This window comes from Conger conger, chromosome 18, assembly GCF_963514075.1.
Source record: "Conger conger chromosome 18, fConCon1.1, whole genome shotgun sequence".
Lineage (NCBI taxonomy): Eukaryota > Metazoa > Chordata > Actinopteri > Anguilliformes > Congridae > Conger > Conger conger.
This window is the reverse complement of record NC_083777.1, coordinates 18,151,856-18,168,926: the sequence shown is the minus strand read 5'-3', so window position 1 is coordinate 18,168,926 and position 17,071 is coordinate 18,151,856. Positions and strand designations below refer to the sequence as shown.

Sequence of the window (17,071 nt, the reverse complement as noted above, 5' to 3'; positions counted from 1 at the left end):
CATCACACATCTCAAGAAACAGAATACATGAAATCAAAGTTAGTTTAATGACTAAGAGTCATGTTTACTTTTTTTTTTTTTACAAAATAGACACCTCCCGGTCTTTATACAATATAACCTCCCCTCACATTATGACAGGAATGAATTGAAACGCACCTGGTCTGAAACAACATGCTTTTTCAGAGCAAAGTTCACTTCAGTCATATTTCAGTCCAGCCCTGAGATGCTCCCTTTTATCAGCACAATCCCAAGGGTGTGGCTGGATGGAAAATAACTAATACCTGGGACCTGCAAAAGTACCCAGTGTTTGTTTGTTTGTCTGCAATCATGGGTTAAGGGAGAGCATGTAGTCTGTATTCAATCAACAATTGTCCTTAACTCTGGCCTATATTCAACCAACAATTTTATTATACTTTTTATACTCATAAAATTTGGGGAGTTAGTGTTTGGGAGAGTTGAATTTGACAAATAATTCCAGATTTGTATAGGAGAAATGTTTAAACAAACCCCAGCCTAAAGGGGAAGAGAAATAGAGAGTTGAGCTCCATTGGCAGTTACACTTCATGAATAAGTTAAAATGTTGACTCTTCTAGTGCTATTTTAACAGAGCTGCAGGAGTTTGTTCGTGTTTCTGCATAAGAAACAATCATATTCCAATGACGCCGAGACAGAAAACAATCCACTTCAATTCTCGAGCATTGAACCGGTTGACCAAACTAAGGTAGGGGAACCGAGAACTGTTTGTCTTAACTCATATATGCAATAAAAGGGCCTTTTTAAATGTGCTGTGGACGCTTTGTAAGGGCAATTCTTCATCAAAAATGTTTCGATCTCTCTTCGGACAGCATGATAACCTCCCTGTTTTCATAATACAGGCCTCAGGAGGAGACAAACAGTATTACAAAACATACAGTCTTCTCTTTAAAAAGCTTCTAAAGGGACAGCAGGGAACGACGGCTGTCATTTCTTCTTTTTCTTGCTCTGGCTAGTGCTGGTTTCGTCGTTCTCGGCTTTTCCACCGGGACGCTGCTGCTCCAGCCACTCCATCTGGAGCCGCTGGAGGAGGTCGTGCGTCAGCCGGCCGTCCTGCAGCAGGCGGGAGCTGAGAGAGTCGGCCGCCTTTGGGCCCAGGGACTTGGAGCCACGGCCCTTCCTGAAGGCCTGCGGCCGCGGGGCCTCGGGCTCCGAGGGCGCGGGGGCCCCGATTTGGCGGTCAGAGGCGCGGATGAGCGCCGTGATGTTGCGAACGCCGGCCTGGATCATGTCGTCCAGCTCCTTCTGCGCCTCCCGGATCAGGTCCGCGTCCGGGAACATGTCCATGAAGCGGTAACTGTGTGACAGTGGAATATTAGCAACACCGACCATTCAGTCAGTAATATTTCACATTAAAAACACACAATTAACAAAGTGATAAAATGCACTCACAAGCAAGCAAGCTTCTGAATAGCCTGAACTATCAGAGTGACAAAAACCAAAGCAGTGGCGTGTGGTAGGGGTGTGAGGGTAATGGTCTCAGGGCCTTTAGATTGAATCGTACAGTAGAAGCACTCGTGAGGTCGTGTTGCGGCAGAAGCACATCTGCCTTGTCGTGGTTACCTGAGCCACAGGTACAGATCCAGAACATCATGGACAGCCTCCAGGTGCACCAGGTCCTTGATATTGCGAGGCACAGCCACGGGCCAGTTGATGTGACGGCACACCCAGCGAAATGTCAGAGGCTCGTCTCTGCTAAACTGCCGGGCGAACTGGAGAGAAACAAAACAAAAGCCACCGAATCAACACCCCAACCAAGACCTCCTGGTACACGTTAAACACGTTGCACATTAAAAACGTACATTCTTTATAAGAAGAAACTACACCAGGTCTCCAAAAATGCTAGAGGCCACTCAGTCCTGTGGTTCACTGTATGGGAGATAAGTGCTGTATGAAGAGATGGGCTCTGGCACTGCTTGTGGGCCTTACTTTCAGGAACGAGGTACAGACGAACGGCTGCCTCCTGTTGATTGGTGCGGTGCAGAAAACGTAACGGAAACGCAGGTTTAAGGGAACGTGCTGGATCATGTCAGCAAGAAACTTAAAGTCATCAATGTTGCAGACGAAGTACATCCCATCCACCTGGGACAGGCTCACAAATATGTCCTATTGGGGAACAGAACACAAACTGAAATCAAATCCCAATTATAACTTGTTTTCATGCACATTCACAATAAGCTCTGTGAAAAGTATGTGTGTGATAACCAGTAAATGTGCTTATTATTATGTAGACAAACTATTCTCACAGTATTTGGACATTTTGCTAAATACAGTCAAATTAGCCAATGTAAGAACCAGACCAAAATAAACATGCTACTCTATTCAGACCATTACAGTCAGTCAGTCCTTCATTAGGAGATCACTCCCCTCCATCTGCGCTTACAATGAGATTGGAGAGGGTGGCGTCTGGGAGGTGATAGGCAAACATCTCAATCTGGTCTGCAGTGGGGTGTAGACCAGCAGCCTAATTATGTAGACAGGGGCAAATAAGACAGTCAGATAGTCAGACACACTTATAATGACACATGGGTAGGAATTACGACGGCACAGCAGTTGATGAGTAGGCATAACAGTGAATTAGAAGCAGACGCAGAATATGCAGGCGCCTCCCTGACCTCGATGGGCTTGATGGTTTGGCTGAGAATTTCCTTGAGCACGGGAAGGTCGTCACGGTGCATGGTGGTGACCTCGCCGTCCTTATATATAGAACTGAAGCGGCCTGCCCGTCCGGCGATCTGCAGGGCCTGCGACGTGCTGATGATTTCCATCTCCTTCTCTCCCTTCTCATTGAGGTTGGGCTTCTTCAGGGAATTAAAGATGATGCGCTTTATACTCCTGCGGGGGGGGGGGGGGGGGGATTTTTTTGCTCTTTTTAACAGTTTTGAAAAAAAAAAAAAAAAAAGTACATGACACTGCGCATGTCTTGCACACTGCTGTGAAAGAGCGCCCCCTGGTGCCAGATACTCACAGGTTTAATCCCATTCCGATGGCATCTGTGGCAATCATGATCTTGCAGGGGTCTTCTGGGTCGTTGAACTTCTTCGCTTGAGATAATTTGGTGCCTGTTGACCGGATATAAAAATGAGAAACAAACTATAAAAAGTTACTCATAACAGGCTGGCTGAACAGGGGATTGACAGGACAGACTGATGGCCGGGAATGTAATGATGATGGGCAGGCCGGAACAGTGACTCACCAGGCGGCAAACTGCCGTAGATCACCGCACATTCCTGACCCCGGCCTTCGATCTGCCTGCTGAGGCTGTAGATGTCATTCTTGCTGAAGCAGACGATGCAGTCCCCAGGCCGGAGGTTGTCCAGAGTCTCCACAGCTTGGTCAAGCACAGAGAAGGGCGTCAGTCGCTTGTAGTGATGAACCTTGGAGGAAGGAGAAATATCTCAGCACTAAGCATTTGAAATGCCACATCAAAGAATAAAAAACGAATTAAAGCCCAGTGATACCCTTAGGCTTTGGGGTGAGCAATTTCAAAACAAATCGGTATCTCATGCGTGTCTCAAGAGAAGTCCATCATATACAAAACCTGCAGGGATTTTAATACCTAAATAAGTGTTATATAATACTTACCTACAGGTGCCTCAATGCATAGCGAGTAAACAGCATATGGCATTGGCATAAGTCTGTTTGTATGAACACTGTTCAGGGAGACTACATTACAACGGGGACTACATTTCCCAGACTCACCTCTACCTCCTCCCCTGTAGTGTACAGGAGCTCAGTGATAAAGTCAATGGCTGCCGTCTCGCCACATACGTGGATCTCTTCCGCACACAGACCTGTTCACAAGCAGAGGCACCATGAGACACTTAACTGCTGTGTAAACAAACTGCGCTGGATAAGAGTGTCTACTAAATGGCTAAATGTACACTTCCTGTTGGACAAGGGCTGTGAGCAAATGAACAGCTGGAGCCAGCGGCTTTGAGAAAAGTGACTTACGGTACCTAACAAAGCTCTGGTCCAGGCCCAGCCACGCGATAGGTCGCGGATCATCTGGATCTCATCAATAACAGCGACTTCGACTAGAAGGGGTACACACAAGGACAAGTTCACCCTTTTTTTTCTTCAATTCCACAGCATAAAAAGCACCCTTAGGGTCTTAACAAATTGTTGCGCTGCATCAAAATGATTGCACTTAAATCTCCGAACAGGGAACGTACATGGCATTGTAACATTGCACATCTCAATGGTGCAGGCCAAATGACCAGCCGGTCTGCCCTCCGGGTCTACAAAGGTTCGCTCTTCTCCGGTCACCAAGTCACACGGCACACCCTGTGGAAAATGCACACACTCTACTACCCTGCTAATATATTACACACAAATACATCACATACTGGCTAATAGCCTCCCCCTGTTAATATATCACATACTGGCTAATAGCCTCCACCTGCTACTATGTCACACACACTAATGCATCATACACTGGCTAATACTGCCCCATGCGAATACATCACACACTAATACATCACATACTGGCAAATAGCTTCCCCCAGCTAATAATATATTTGATTATCTAGCAAGTAAAGAGTAAATACCAGCCAAATGACTGAGATAATAAAAGAGATTTTAAAAAAGACAGGCACTTACAGCATGATTGCTTTTCTCAAAGATCTCATGTGCCAGAAGCTTCAGCGGCCCACAGTAGACGGCAGACTTTGCTGCCAGGTATCTCTGAATGGCATGGTAAGTTTTCCCACTGTTAGTGGGGCCAGCGTGGAAGATGATCTTTCTCTGCATGGCACGAGCCTCAGGGTACCTTTTGGGCATTTAGAAGACAATCTTATCCAGAGACAATCACTTGGATTGTAAGTAAAGCTTAGAATCCATTTCCAATTATATGATAAAAATTAAGTCACTGATTGGCTCCACACACCGTTTTAACAAGGCTTACACTAGCTGTTGAAATCTTAAAATCAGGCAGACACTGCAGTCCTCCAGGGCCAGAGTTTTAGTTCCATGTGCTAGACACTGGACAAATGACCAGCCTAGATTGACTGCAATGGCCAATCTCATCATCAGTCTTATATTCTTAAGGTGTTGAATCTCTTAAGTGTTTTGGGGTGGCTATATGATAAAAGTGAACACAGAAACAAACTTAATACAAGCCAAATTTAACTTCAGTCAACGGCAACAAGACATGCGTTCTTACCTTTCAGCTGGCACAAATAAAGGCAAAATGGCACCACAAAGCTGTAACACCTACCAATCAGCTGGAACACGCAAATCGCTGATCTTGCGCAGATCATCCATGCAGTCCAACATAGGAAAGATCTGTTTAGCATGCCGCATGAAGTATGGAAACATGTCATCTACGTGTCCTGAAATGCATGGAAAAAGAAATATATTCTGTATATAACTGTCACTGTGTCATTGTAAACAACACTATGGTGACCCATCTATGAGTGAGGTCAAATGATTGAACTGTGTTTCAAGATCCCTTTTAGAAAGGCAATTTGATATTTTAAAGGCAATTTTGTTTGAGGGTTTGCTAGTGTAGCACTTACCAGCTCCACAGCAGATGTCATTGAGGATGATGTGAAGATCGGCACTCATTGTCCCAATTTCCATAACATACTTCCTGAAACTGATAAAGGCCTGGTGGAAGAGCCGGGCTGAGAGAAATAGAAGCGCATATTAAAATATCTTTATTCAATAAGCTGTTCTATGAATGCGCTTCACGGTAACGACTTCAGACTGTCCTGATTTACATATAGCTGAAAAAATAATGTTCTTAAAATACGATCACCGTGAACAGAGATTTGGTATGTCAATGAAAAATGTCATTCTTGGCCTGAAGAAAACGTCCTCACCATCTAACCCATGTTCGTCTGCCAGTCGTTGCATCTCTCTCCTTTTGTAGAATCGGTTTAACACTTTAAGAAGTTCGCCTGCAATGTTTAAACATTTAAAATCAGCCACCAAGTAAATAACAAAGGCTATTTTTTAACATGCAGAAAGACAAACTGTACAGTAATGTACAGTAAACCATTACGTAACAAAATACCACGAGACACAAGTGCACTAAACGTGCATAATAGGATTTTAACCACCATAACCTGTACAATCACAACTGTAGGCAAATATCGATGCTACATTCGGATAAACACGATTTTCTGCTAGTTACTTACCTTTGTCCAGTGGCTGCGTAAGCTCAACTCCAATAGTTCCATCGTTCGTTGCATCACTTTTGATGTCCAGGGGGATGAAAAGCGACGTGTCAGGAGGCCGGGATGAACTGTTTGAAGAAACCTTTCGACTCGAAACCACAACACTTAAACCTCTGTGAAACTGTCCACTGCCCCAATGATCAAGCATGGCAGTCGTAGATTTACGAAGACTGATATTTTTAATTAGCGGCCTGGCCCGAGAAAGCAGGACCATGCAGCGATGCGCCGACATCTCAGCACGTGTGGATCAGGCTTTACTAGACAGGATATTTATTTTAGTTTACCATATTTACAAATCAAAAACTTCAGTTCTTATACTGCAGCTATCACAAAATTTCAGAGGACGTTCGGGTTTCTGCATCACAACGTGGTATAGGACCTTTCTTAAACACGGTGTTCAAAAATATGCCGGTTGTAAATAGCTCAGAATATTGAACAACACACTGAAGAATATATATAATTTATTAAGCTGTATTTAAAATACCTATATTTAATATATATGATATTTTACCATTTGTTATATGGATTTTAATTTTAGATTTGAATTGACAAGGGAAAGGCGTATCAAACAGAGCGTAGTGTTCCGACGCGTCATACTCTGCGCAGCTCAGAAAGCATAACGGGAGGTGAAGTCCACAGCATTCGCTAAGTTCAGTGGTTGGACATGCGCAGGACTACACACTCGAGTCAGGTCCTTTGTGAGACAGCAACCATACATAACTTCTGTTTACATATTAGCAAGGCAATAAATGTTCTGCCTTAAAATTGAGGGTGTGTTCTATCGCAAGTGGTTTTGTAATTACAAAGGAAAGCACCACTTGGCGAAGTTCCTACAAGTAGTAGATATAAATATAAAAAATATATTTAAAAAAATATCCGATAGCCTACTTATGAAACGTATGTTTTATTATTTGTAATGGGTGAAATGTTTTTTTTTTTTAATTATGCAAATAACAAAGATGTTGATTACACTTGGCTGCCTAGCTCTCTTTATTTAAACAAATGTTAGTGTGAAATTAAACTACCGACATGCTGAAAATGGCTACATTCCTGGAAAGCTCAAAATAGCCACTACATATACGATTTCTCTTCAATTGGCTTCACTAACAATTGACGTAGGCACAGGGGAAATATGACGTTTCCACATATCAGTATAAATTTGAAGTTTATTGTGCACAGGTGAATACATTTATGGATAAATGCTATGTACAATGTTCAATGTCACTGATTTCACATTGTTTTAATGACTGTAAAAATGGGGTGGACATGCACGTAGCCAGCAGAATATTTGGCATAACCGTTTCATCAGTTCCTTGCAGGCACTTACATACAATGAAAAAGGAATGAAGATTGTCCCTGTGTGGCCATAAGTAATTAAGACCACATTACACAAAGGAATTCATTCTGTAAAGTCTTCTCTGGGCACTAGAGCAGTACTATGCTCGAAAATTAATCATATTTTTCTTAACATTGGCACAAATAAATCAGAAGGAATTAAGTTCCCATTCATAATTCTACAAACAGCATGGTGTACACAGAAGACAAAATTAAATATTTATCAATTAATCAAGTTAATTTGAAGTGGGTTTTTAAGTTGTTGGTCTGCTTGTGACAGATCCTTCCAGTCTGAGCTCGATAAGATTCCCCAGAATTCCACTGCCACATTCTTCCTGTATGTTCCTCTTGTAACAACTTGCTGGAACAAATAAATTGAATATTCTGAGAAATTAAAATCAAACCCGTTTTCTTTGCGATGTTAAATTAGTTAAATGAGGAAAACAACATAAATCACAAACATAAATGCTAAATAAGTTAGGACACTATATATTTTTAAAGTCTCTAATATAGCATTAGTGCGTGCTTGTTGTTGGGTAGTAGTGTTGTTGTCATGGCAGGTCCGAAAGGTTGTGTCAGACATAATAATGTTTTTTGTTCACATACATTAACCATCCTACATGCACTGGAACATTCTACTGGTTTTTGTGAAGTTTAGTAACATATTTCTCCTTGTAACGAGTTTCTTGAATAACCTGGTATAACTCTTTGGGGGACAAATGAGTGATACAGTAGAAATGTTTGCTTTCAAATGTTCCAGTGTTTTTTGTTTTGTTTTTTTTAGAAGGAGAACAGTCTGTTATGTGCAAAGGGAGCACTTGGTTTTTTTAGAGGAAACAGCAGAACTGGACAGAAAAGAAGGCTGCATGAAGCGGTGGCATGTAGTCATGTTTTTGGCCTGCCTCATTTGTCCTTTCCGCAGTGGGGAGAGGTCGGGGTGGGGGGTGGGGGGGGATGGGGGGTGCACACCCTTCATTCAAATTATTTGCTCTGCAGTCCCTGCCCACAGTGACTTCTCCTGCTCTGGTCCATTCACATCTCAGGCTCTTCCCCAGGGAGGTTTGGTCTTGGTTCTGAAGGCTCATAGCGCTGATGGAAGTTGCGTTTTCTTAGTTTCTCTGGGGCCTTTCTCCACAAAACAATCTCCTGGAGACCACAGGGAAACAACAGGTCTCAGAAGAGGTCCAAGATTTCTTGTCCAGACAAGCATGTCTCTTTCTTTTAATGAACTTAATCTAGAAAAATGCCTTCACATTGAAGTGCATTTTTCCAATTTATCCAAAATCTGAAAATGTTTATTACTTAAAGCTTAAATCTTCAGGATCTGCACTACTCATCTATAAAATGCAAAGTTTAACAAATTTTTAAAAAGCATTGCCCAATCCATGATATTAATCTTTAACTTTCTGTTTGGTTTTTAGTCAGGTTCAGATAAAATAAACTAAGATTCTTATAAAGCACCGTCAATCCAATACTGGTCTGTACCTGCTGTTTGAAATATCTCCTATCCTCCTCGTCCACCAGCACCAGGTTGAGGAAGTAGCGGACAGAGAACTTCTTATTGACATCCCTCATGGTGGCAGTAAGGTCATAGCCTGCCAGGAACAGCCGGATTGGAATGGACTCCCCTAGGAAAACAGCAGGAATATAAAGTTAGGTCCCCCCCAAACCATTCTGAAGGGTCATTCAAGAAATCACTCAGCTCCCACTTCCTTGATACCTATATGGAGTAGAATATAAACACCATACTCCAACAGCTTACGGATATATAAACACAACTGCCAACCAGGATCATCTTATAACAGAAATGTGGGGGCGACATTGTTGGGGCTCAGGCGGTAAGAGCAGTCGTCTGGCAGTCGGAGGTTTGCTGGTTCGATCCCGCCCTGGGTGTGTTGAGGTGTGTCCCTGAGCAAGACACCTAACCGCCAAATGCTCCTGAGGAGCTGGTTGGTGCTTTGCATGGCAGCTAATCGCCGTTGATGTGTCAGTGTGAGTATGAATGGGTGAATGAGAAGCATCAATTGTACAGCACTTTGAATAAAGGCACTATATAAATGCCAACCATTTACTGTTTATAGAAAGATTTCTGAAACACAGAAAAATCTGCCAAATATTATTTAAATATTTCTTAATTATGAGTGTAACCACAGAGTAGTCACCTTAGATAATCAGTGGGGTGGGTAGTCAGCTGTTAGGTACCACATAACACCAAATTTATAGCTAATAATCTTAGAATTTGAAGGTCTGCCATTTAATTAATATGATTGAACAACAGTGAACTTATCAGATATCTCTTTTTATTTAAGCTACCTTTGACCGGAGCTCCATCCATAATCTCGTACTTTGCCACAGTCTCGGTTTCAGTTGTAGTACTTGGTCCTAAAGAAAAAAACTCATTAAAGCATTGTCTTCCAAGAGTAAGAAATGCTTTTCTAGTGCCATCCGCCTCCCCATGTAGAGATACTTGGCAGCACTGCTTCTCTCTACTATCCGATTTTCCAAATATGATCTTGCTATCATTTGCTCTTCATTATCCAGTAAATCACAAAAAAAAAATAAACCGGTCATATATTGAACAGTATTTCATAGCCTGTATGTTCTCTCTTGCGCTGTGCATCATATCTCACCTATTCCAGTCATCTCCTTTTTGATTAACTGAAGTTCCATGTGCTGGATTTTGATTCTGACCAATAGGAAGTAAATCTTGCCCACAATGACATCTTTCAAATGGTATCTGCAAAGACAAACCAGGTACTTTATATTAACACATGGACCCATAACTATGTCTTCATTACAATCAAACAGCCTTTTGTAATATGGTTATTCTTACTGTTCTTCTGTCTGTAATTAAACCATAATCTTTTTTTGTCCTTCACCTAGATATTACAAACCCTCAAGCACACTACACATTACATACTGGTTGAGGGGGAAGTTAGAATTATGTGGTGGAGAGAGCAGAATGTAGTCTGTTGTGTTGCTTACTTGGACTTGTTATATTCAAACTCTATGTGCAGGCAGTCTTCAATGCCCACTTCCATCTTGATGGAGTTGTTGACATCAGGGTATGTGGCCAGCTGATGGACGATGAGGTCATACTCCTTCACTAGGTCTGATAGTCTTCTAACTATCGTGACTTTGAGGAAGTACCTGTCACAGAGTATTGTCCAGTTCATAGAGAAATATATATATTCTAAGATCCAGGAATTATTAGCTGAAATAATATTTACAGAATAAGTCTACGTAGGTCTGGCCATAAAACTATAAACTGCCACCAAGGGCTTTAAAGATACCTTTCAGTCATATTCATTGACTTAACACAATTGATCACAGTGTTCGCCGACAAGCTGCTGAAGATTCATCTCAGATCTCAGGCAGCCGTTTGGTTTGAAAATTATGTAAATTGACGGAAAAATAAGGTGTACCTCAGGGGTCTATCCATGGTCCCGTTCTGTCAAATCTATTTTAATAACACTGTTCAAGCTATGCACAATTTTTTAAAATCATCTTTATGCTGTAGGCACCATCATTTATTCCAATACTGCCTCCATGTCACAATATGTTCAGGATATCCAACAGTCTGAATACCCAACAGGCTGAATTGACTTAAATTGGTTTTAAAGGGTGACAAAAAAGTATTCTGTGTATTCTGCAGATGTCACTCTCAGTCTGCTGCCAATAAATATATTTCCACCATGGATAGGAAATATATTGAGCAAGTAACAGCTTACAAATATTTTACCGACACACTCCCACCCTCACCATGTGTTGGAGAATAAATTATGAATTCCAGCTCCAATTACAATAAAAATAATAATAATTTAAATAAAATGAAATGGACAGAGAAAGTGTGGGGAGCACGTGATGTTATGAGCGTACCTCAATCGAACATTGGCTCCCACATATGACTCGTACGGCTTCTCCACCTGCATGAACTCAAAGTCGTAGCTGCGGTCATGCGTCAGCTCTCCTGGCAAAGCCAACTCCTTCACCAGGTTCACAAACTCGTGTGTGTTGCTCTTATCACTGAATAGCTCTGCAGGTACAGGGAGAAGGAAACAGGGATTTAAAAAATAAATAAATAAATAAATAAATAAATAAATAAATAAATAAATAAATAAATAAATAAATAAATAAATAAATAAATAAATAAATAAATTTATTAAGACCAATCCCTCTCCATCTCAAGACCCCTGTGGTTAATGTTTAATGCCTGTATCCAACAACCACTGCAGTGCAGCTGGAGAACCCAAGGATCAGATCAAGGAACCATCACGGCAAGCTGGTGTTAATGCAACTAGGATGACTATCCACAAATGATTGCGGTCAGTGTTATAACACAAAAAATTACTTTGGCAGACTAAATATTTGGGTTAATTAGAAGGATGAACCAGTTTGATTTTGTACAAGTTGCTATGTCAACATTTATAATTAAACTGCAGTGGGAGCATGTAGCTTTTTAAGGAGTAGCCAGGCTCAGGACTGACCCATCAGCTAGGGAAATGTTTCTTGCAAAAAAGAGAACATGGATAATAAGGACCAGCTAAGAAAGAAGTGCAAAGAAGTTATCATACTGTAAATCATACTATAGTGGTATATTTTTGTCAGACTAATGAAAAGTCTGCTATTTATGATGACATGGTTGTATTAGCTCTCCAATGGATCAGCTAAGTAACAAGTGTAGTTGAAAAGAAGAACCTTTAATCATACTTTCATCAAACTATAGAGGTGTATTATTTGAGCCTAATCAGTAGGTCATTATTTCTAAAGACTGTCCTCCTGGGTAACGATTTCAGTCAGGTTGGATAAAACAAATTTTTAAAAATACATTTAAAAATGCATTATTTAAATGGATTGAGTTGAGAACAACAGTGTGGTGTCATGTACTCGAAAGCATTTTCTGACATTTTCCAGATCAGCATCAGCATTTTCTCAGTTTTATGTAAGACCCTAGAGCACATCGACCTGTAATCTACAGCAAAAGCAATTTATTTTATAAAAATGTTATTTCCTGAACACTACATACTTGTTGAGATCTCACCTTGAATATTTACTAGTTATTGGGAGGTAATAAAAGTAGAAAATATGTTGAAAATGCTTCTGTTATTCTGCAAGACATTTGTGATGGATGTCATCATATGATTATAAATTAAAATAAAACGTATACATTTATATTTAGAAATTTAACATTGGCTGAAGATAAGATTTAGAAATAAACAAATATCATTCTTATGAAGGTAAAAACTGCTTTTACTAGCATTTTTAACTGATTGTATTTTTTCTAAACCGGAATCCCCCACTGAATTTGTCACTGACCCATTTACTCACAAATGGGGTCATATACTTGTGGATGAGACTGTTCACATATGCACGGAAACATGCACACACACACACTGTCATCACATAACCATACCCGTTTAATGACACAGTAAGCACAAAGTCATGGGATTCAAAAACGCACCAATTTGGCCCACAAACTCGATTCGGATACCCTGGTGCTCTAGTCTCTTCCCAGACTGCTTCACAGTGAGGTTCACCTAGAGAGAAAACAGTTATATAGTCTCTATAAAATACATACAGTAAAAATGAATCGGTAATGCATCAGCATAGTTCCTGAACAAGCCTGGTTTTTAAAATACTATAAAAAAAGGAGGAATTGGGATTGGCTAAATATATCCAGACAAATACTGCCTATTGACATTGGCCCCAGAATATCCACATTGTGCTTCCCTACTGTTTATACTTCCAGTTTCATTGTAAAAAGGAGGAAAAGTCTGATAAGGGGAAGGATGTGATGCTGTAAACACTTTTGTATACAGCAGGTTTGTGAGATTCTTTGTCCTGTTTTCAAAGGTTAATAAAACGTACACTCATTTGCATGTATTAGATAAATGCATTCTAGAACTAATATTAATAGAAGCCTCTCTATTTTCTGTGAGTCTGGTAGAGTACAAAACTGACCAGAACTGGCTCACCTTCCCAGAAACGGACTCTCCATCATAAAACAGAAAGTGCTTTTCCATTTTCCCTTCTTCAGTCTTGAGCTCTGCCATCTTCCTGGTTTCCGCATCATTGAGGATGACATCTATTTCACACACGGGACCAAATAATCCACCAAGGAAACTCTGAAACGCACCAACACATGTGGATTAACAGGACAACCATTTATGATGGCATCAGCAATACGTCAGTAGTCGATCATATATCAGACAGGCCAAAAACCCACTGGCCAAGAAATGCACTGTAAGGCAAAACACTTTGGCTTAAGATCTATGGCAAAATGTCAAAATACATTAAATCAGTAATTAATCACCCTAGTCACCATGTTTTCAAGAGTCTTCAAGAAGCTTGAGGCCATGTCGGCATCTGTATGTATGCCTGCCTCCTGCCTTGAAAATGAGCTTCCACATTGCAAGCCTAAATGAACGACCGTACACCCACTGTGTTCTTATGGCAGGCTAATTCTATTTTATGTCCCATCATTTGCATTCAGCATGTACACTTAAATATGTTTACCATGTTTGTTTCTGGACATTTTAAAGAAAAAATCCATCTTGTTTCCAGACAAAAATAAAACTATAAAGTATATAAAGTATATAAAAATATAAAGAAAGTAGAGGAAAGGCCGTATTAAGCACATGTACCCATTAAGCCCACTTGGATGTTTACACTGAAATAGCAAAAAATGATGCGTTTTAAAAATGATAAATGTTTCGTCCAATACACTACTATGTTCCTCACATGCAAATTTCTGTTTGGAGCCAATCAAATATTTCAATCTTAAGCTATGTATGAACTTGTGGATACACTGTGTTGAGGCAATTCTCAAAGACACATAACAAGACACATAAAATGCATCTTTCTGAAGCCCCCAGTATTTTATTAAAATTTGTGGACAAAATTCTGTGTGTAGGAATATTTTAATATGTAATATGTAATTAATATATGTAATATTTAAATTTTTTAATTTAAATGTAATTTGTTGGCTAGCAGCCATGACACCTGCCATAGGAGTATCCTATATCAGAGTATCCATATACCTTCCAGTAAAATAAACATTTAGGTAGTATTCCTTAGCTCAATTTTGTGAAATGCATTTTGGCATGTACATTTCCCACAATATACAACAATAAATGCATGTTATAATAAATGTATCAATGTTGTGGGAAATAAAGGCTATACATAATACATTATTCACTATATATATATATCTATATCTATATATATATATATATATATATATATATAAATAAATAAATAAATAGTTCTATATTTTGTATAGGACTGCTCAGGAATAGCCTACAACCTATGTTTAGTGTTACCTAAAATGGTAGTATTTAAAGCAAAGGCCTATGATTTGAATGCAGCAAAATGTTAGATTTTTCATTTCAATGCAGTATATCTGTATTTTGGGTCTTCGGTAAAACAGTTACAACAACCACACGAAACGAATCAACGCTATGTTCTCGCACAACCTTGCCAACTTTGTCAGGAGATATTGAACTACAAAAACTATGCAGCGGTTTTCATTTCGACAGCTAATTTAGCATTAGTTGGTTGGCCAGTAACAGCAATAGGAATTTTCTAGTTAGCTAAACATCACTAGGTTACAGTTCGGTGTATCATCTAGTTACAGTGACGTTACAGTGCCAGACACCACGCACCAGTACATACAATGCCTGCAATCTAGCATCGGCTAGCAGCTAAATGGTAATGGGATTTAGCTATCGTTAGCTAAAACGTATTAGCAAGCAAATTTATATCGCAAACTAGTTTTGTGGTTAACTTAATCTATTGTTTGACGAGGAACTAAATGCACAACGTGAAGCCGATTACAAACAACAGAAGAAGAGTGGGTTTTGCCAGTTCTACAGTAACATATGGGCCTGGGAGTACCCTAATCTCTCCAACTAATAATGTCCAAGACGCGCCCGGGCCGTCGCGCACTCAAGCAGAACAACAAAAACAATAATGTTGCTAAAAGAAAAAACTAACGGGTGTAAAAGCTGCGGTTGTTGTCTAGTGTAATTCTTACTTGAAGGTATCAATGCTATTGCACATGATACGCCCCTTGTCGATTAGGATGATACTCACCATTTCAATCTGTTTCCAGAAAGTATATAGCCGTAATCTCCGCACCCGTGTAAACCCTCCTGTCTAATTCCTGCTCAGTCATGTGACTCTGGGACTCAGACGGTCATATGACTGCCGCTGGGAAACCACTAGAGAACATTTTACGCATATGGACCTTTCGGACGACTGAGATAAACACAGGAAGAAACTCCACGAAGAGGACTATGACCTCAAGTTCTCAATCCTTTAGACAAGATTGGTCCTATAGGTTTAATCTTGAGCTGAAAAGCAATGAAAAATCAGTGTACGGTGTTCGTTGGTAGGCGACATGGGCTTCGACCCATTCATTACAACGCACGGATGATGGTTGCACAAGCGAGTGACACCGGCGACAAATTTAGTAGGCAAGGTTTTAAAAGTTTGCTGCAGGGTTAAACCATGGCCCGTGATGAGAGCTTCGCATATTAATTAGACGACTGAGTTAAATGCCTCTAGGTCCCAGCCATAGAAACGATGCAAAACACTGGATTTTCTGTCCATGCTAGCGGCGCCATTATGCAGAGAAAGTAGCCTTAGTTTAAATGCCAATGAGTAGAAACAAGTGAGCTTCAATTCTCAAAATCTATAAGATCGAGTCATAATTTTGGAATAATTGATTAGTAATGCATACACGCGCAATTGAATTGCAAACGTTCTATGATCGGTCTAGGCTATTTAGCACTTTTCCACACAGTGCATATTTAGTAGATTTGTTCGAGAAGTTTCATGATGGACTAAATAGCATTCACGATGTCAGTTTGACATTTCAAGATTTGGTAACATTTTCTTACCAATGGGGTAAGAAAATGTAACTTATCAAGTAAACAATAATTTATTAAAGCAAAGTAATATTTTCTAGAGAGAGGGAGAGAGGAAAAAATTTTAATTAGAAGACTAAAGCTTTTTTTTTTTTTGCAATGCTGGTGGTTGTGACCGTGAACAGTCACAGAGGTCACAAAGCTTACCCAAAAAGCTTAATAAAGGCAAAGGTAACTTTTTTTTCCTTTTTTTTTTTTTTACCATTTTCTTTCCATCTCAGCTAAGATGCTGCTTGACCAGAATAACCTCTGTACAGGAAGGCCCTGCCAGCCCTGGTATACATGTACAGGGCACGTCTTATTCAGCTGCTCTTACTCTCTCTGCGACAATAAGACTGACTCACTAAGACTCACTAAGGTGATGAGGGTTCCAGTAAAAGCCACTACACCTGGTAGCCCCTGGCAATAAATTTGAAATTAGCTGCAAGAGATTAAGCTGGGGAGCTGATGCTTTCAAAAGACACAGGAAGAACAAGCCATGTTTGGGTTGCATGGAAATTGCTGCTGCATCATGGGAAGGACTTCTTCTTTTTTTCTTGCTGTGGGTTTCCTGTGTCATGTCAGCAGATCGCGAATGTGACATATTCAGTT

At 40.2% G+C, this 17,071-nt stretch overlaps 2 protein-coding genes across 2 annotated transcripts; both read right to left on the bottom strand.

The window, feature by feature from the left end:
• Positions 1-39: 39 nt before the first annotated feature.
• On the bottom strand, positions 40-6,673 carry supv3l1 (SUV3-like helicase). Its single transcript, XM_061228886.1, has 15 exons — positions 6,177-6,673; positions 5,859-5,936; positions 5,553-5,660; positions 5,252-5,366; positions 4,636-4,804; positions 4,209-4,320; positions 3,993-4,070; positions 3,736-3,827; positions 3,230-3,410; positions 3,002-3,095; positions 2,649-2,868; positions 2,417-2,497; positions 1,963-2,139; positions 1,597-1,745; positions 40-1,330 (listed from the first exon to the last, which is right to left on the bottom strand). The coding sequence occupies exons 1-15, from the start codon at positions 6,445-6,447 to the stop codon at positions 961-963; spliced, it is 2,295 nt and encodes a 764-aa protein (XP_061084870.1). The 5' UTR covers positions 6,448-6,673; the 3' UTR covers positions 40-960.
• Positions 6,674-7,363: 690 nt separating this feature from the next.
• On the bottom strand, positions 7,364-15,773 carry vps26a (VPS26, retromer complex component A). Its single transcript, XM_061227967.1, has 10 exons — positions 15,645-15,773; positions 13,526-13,675; positions 13,012-13,087; positions 11,430-11,586; positions 10,536-10,700; positions 10,181-10,287; positions 9,864-9,932; positions 9,036-9,178; positions 8,520-8,696; positions 7,364-7,911 (listed from the first exon to the last, which is right to left on the bottom strand). The coding sequence occupies exons 1-9, from the start codon at positions 15,645-15,647 to the stop codon at positions 8,583-8,585; spliced, it is 984 nt and encodes a 327-aa protein (XP_061083951.1). The 5' UTR covers positions 15,648-15,773; the 3' UTR covers positions 7,364-7,911; positions 8,520-8,582.
• Between the last annotated feature and the right edge of the window lie 1,298 nt (positions 15,774-17,071).

Coding starts and splice junctions, on each gene's coding strand:
- vps26a (XM_061227967.1), bottom strand. Junction 10,701..11,429: donor GGAGCCAATGTTCGATTGAG/GTACGCTCATAA, acceptor ACTCTGTGACAG/GTACTTCCTCAAAGTCACGA. Junction 9,933..10,180: donor AAAGGAGATGACTGGAATAG/GTGAGATATGAT, acceptor TTTTTTCTTTAG/GACCAAGTACTACAACTGAA.
- supv3l1 (XM_061228886.1), bottom strand. CDS start 6,447: ATGTCGGCGCATCGCTGCATGGTCCTGCTTTCTCGGGCCAGGCCGCTA. Junction 4,805..5,251: donor TTGCGTGTTCCAGCTGATTG/GTAGGTGTTACA, acceptor AATGCCCAAAAG/GTACCCTGAGGCTCGTGCCA. Junction 1,331..1,596: donor GATCTGTACCTGTGGCTCAG/GTAACCACGACA, acceptor ACTGTCACACAG/TTACCGCTTCATGGACATGT.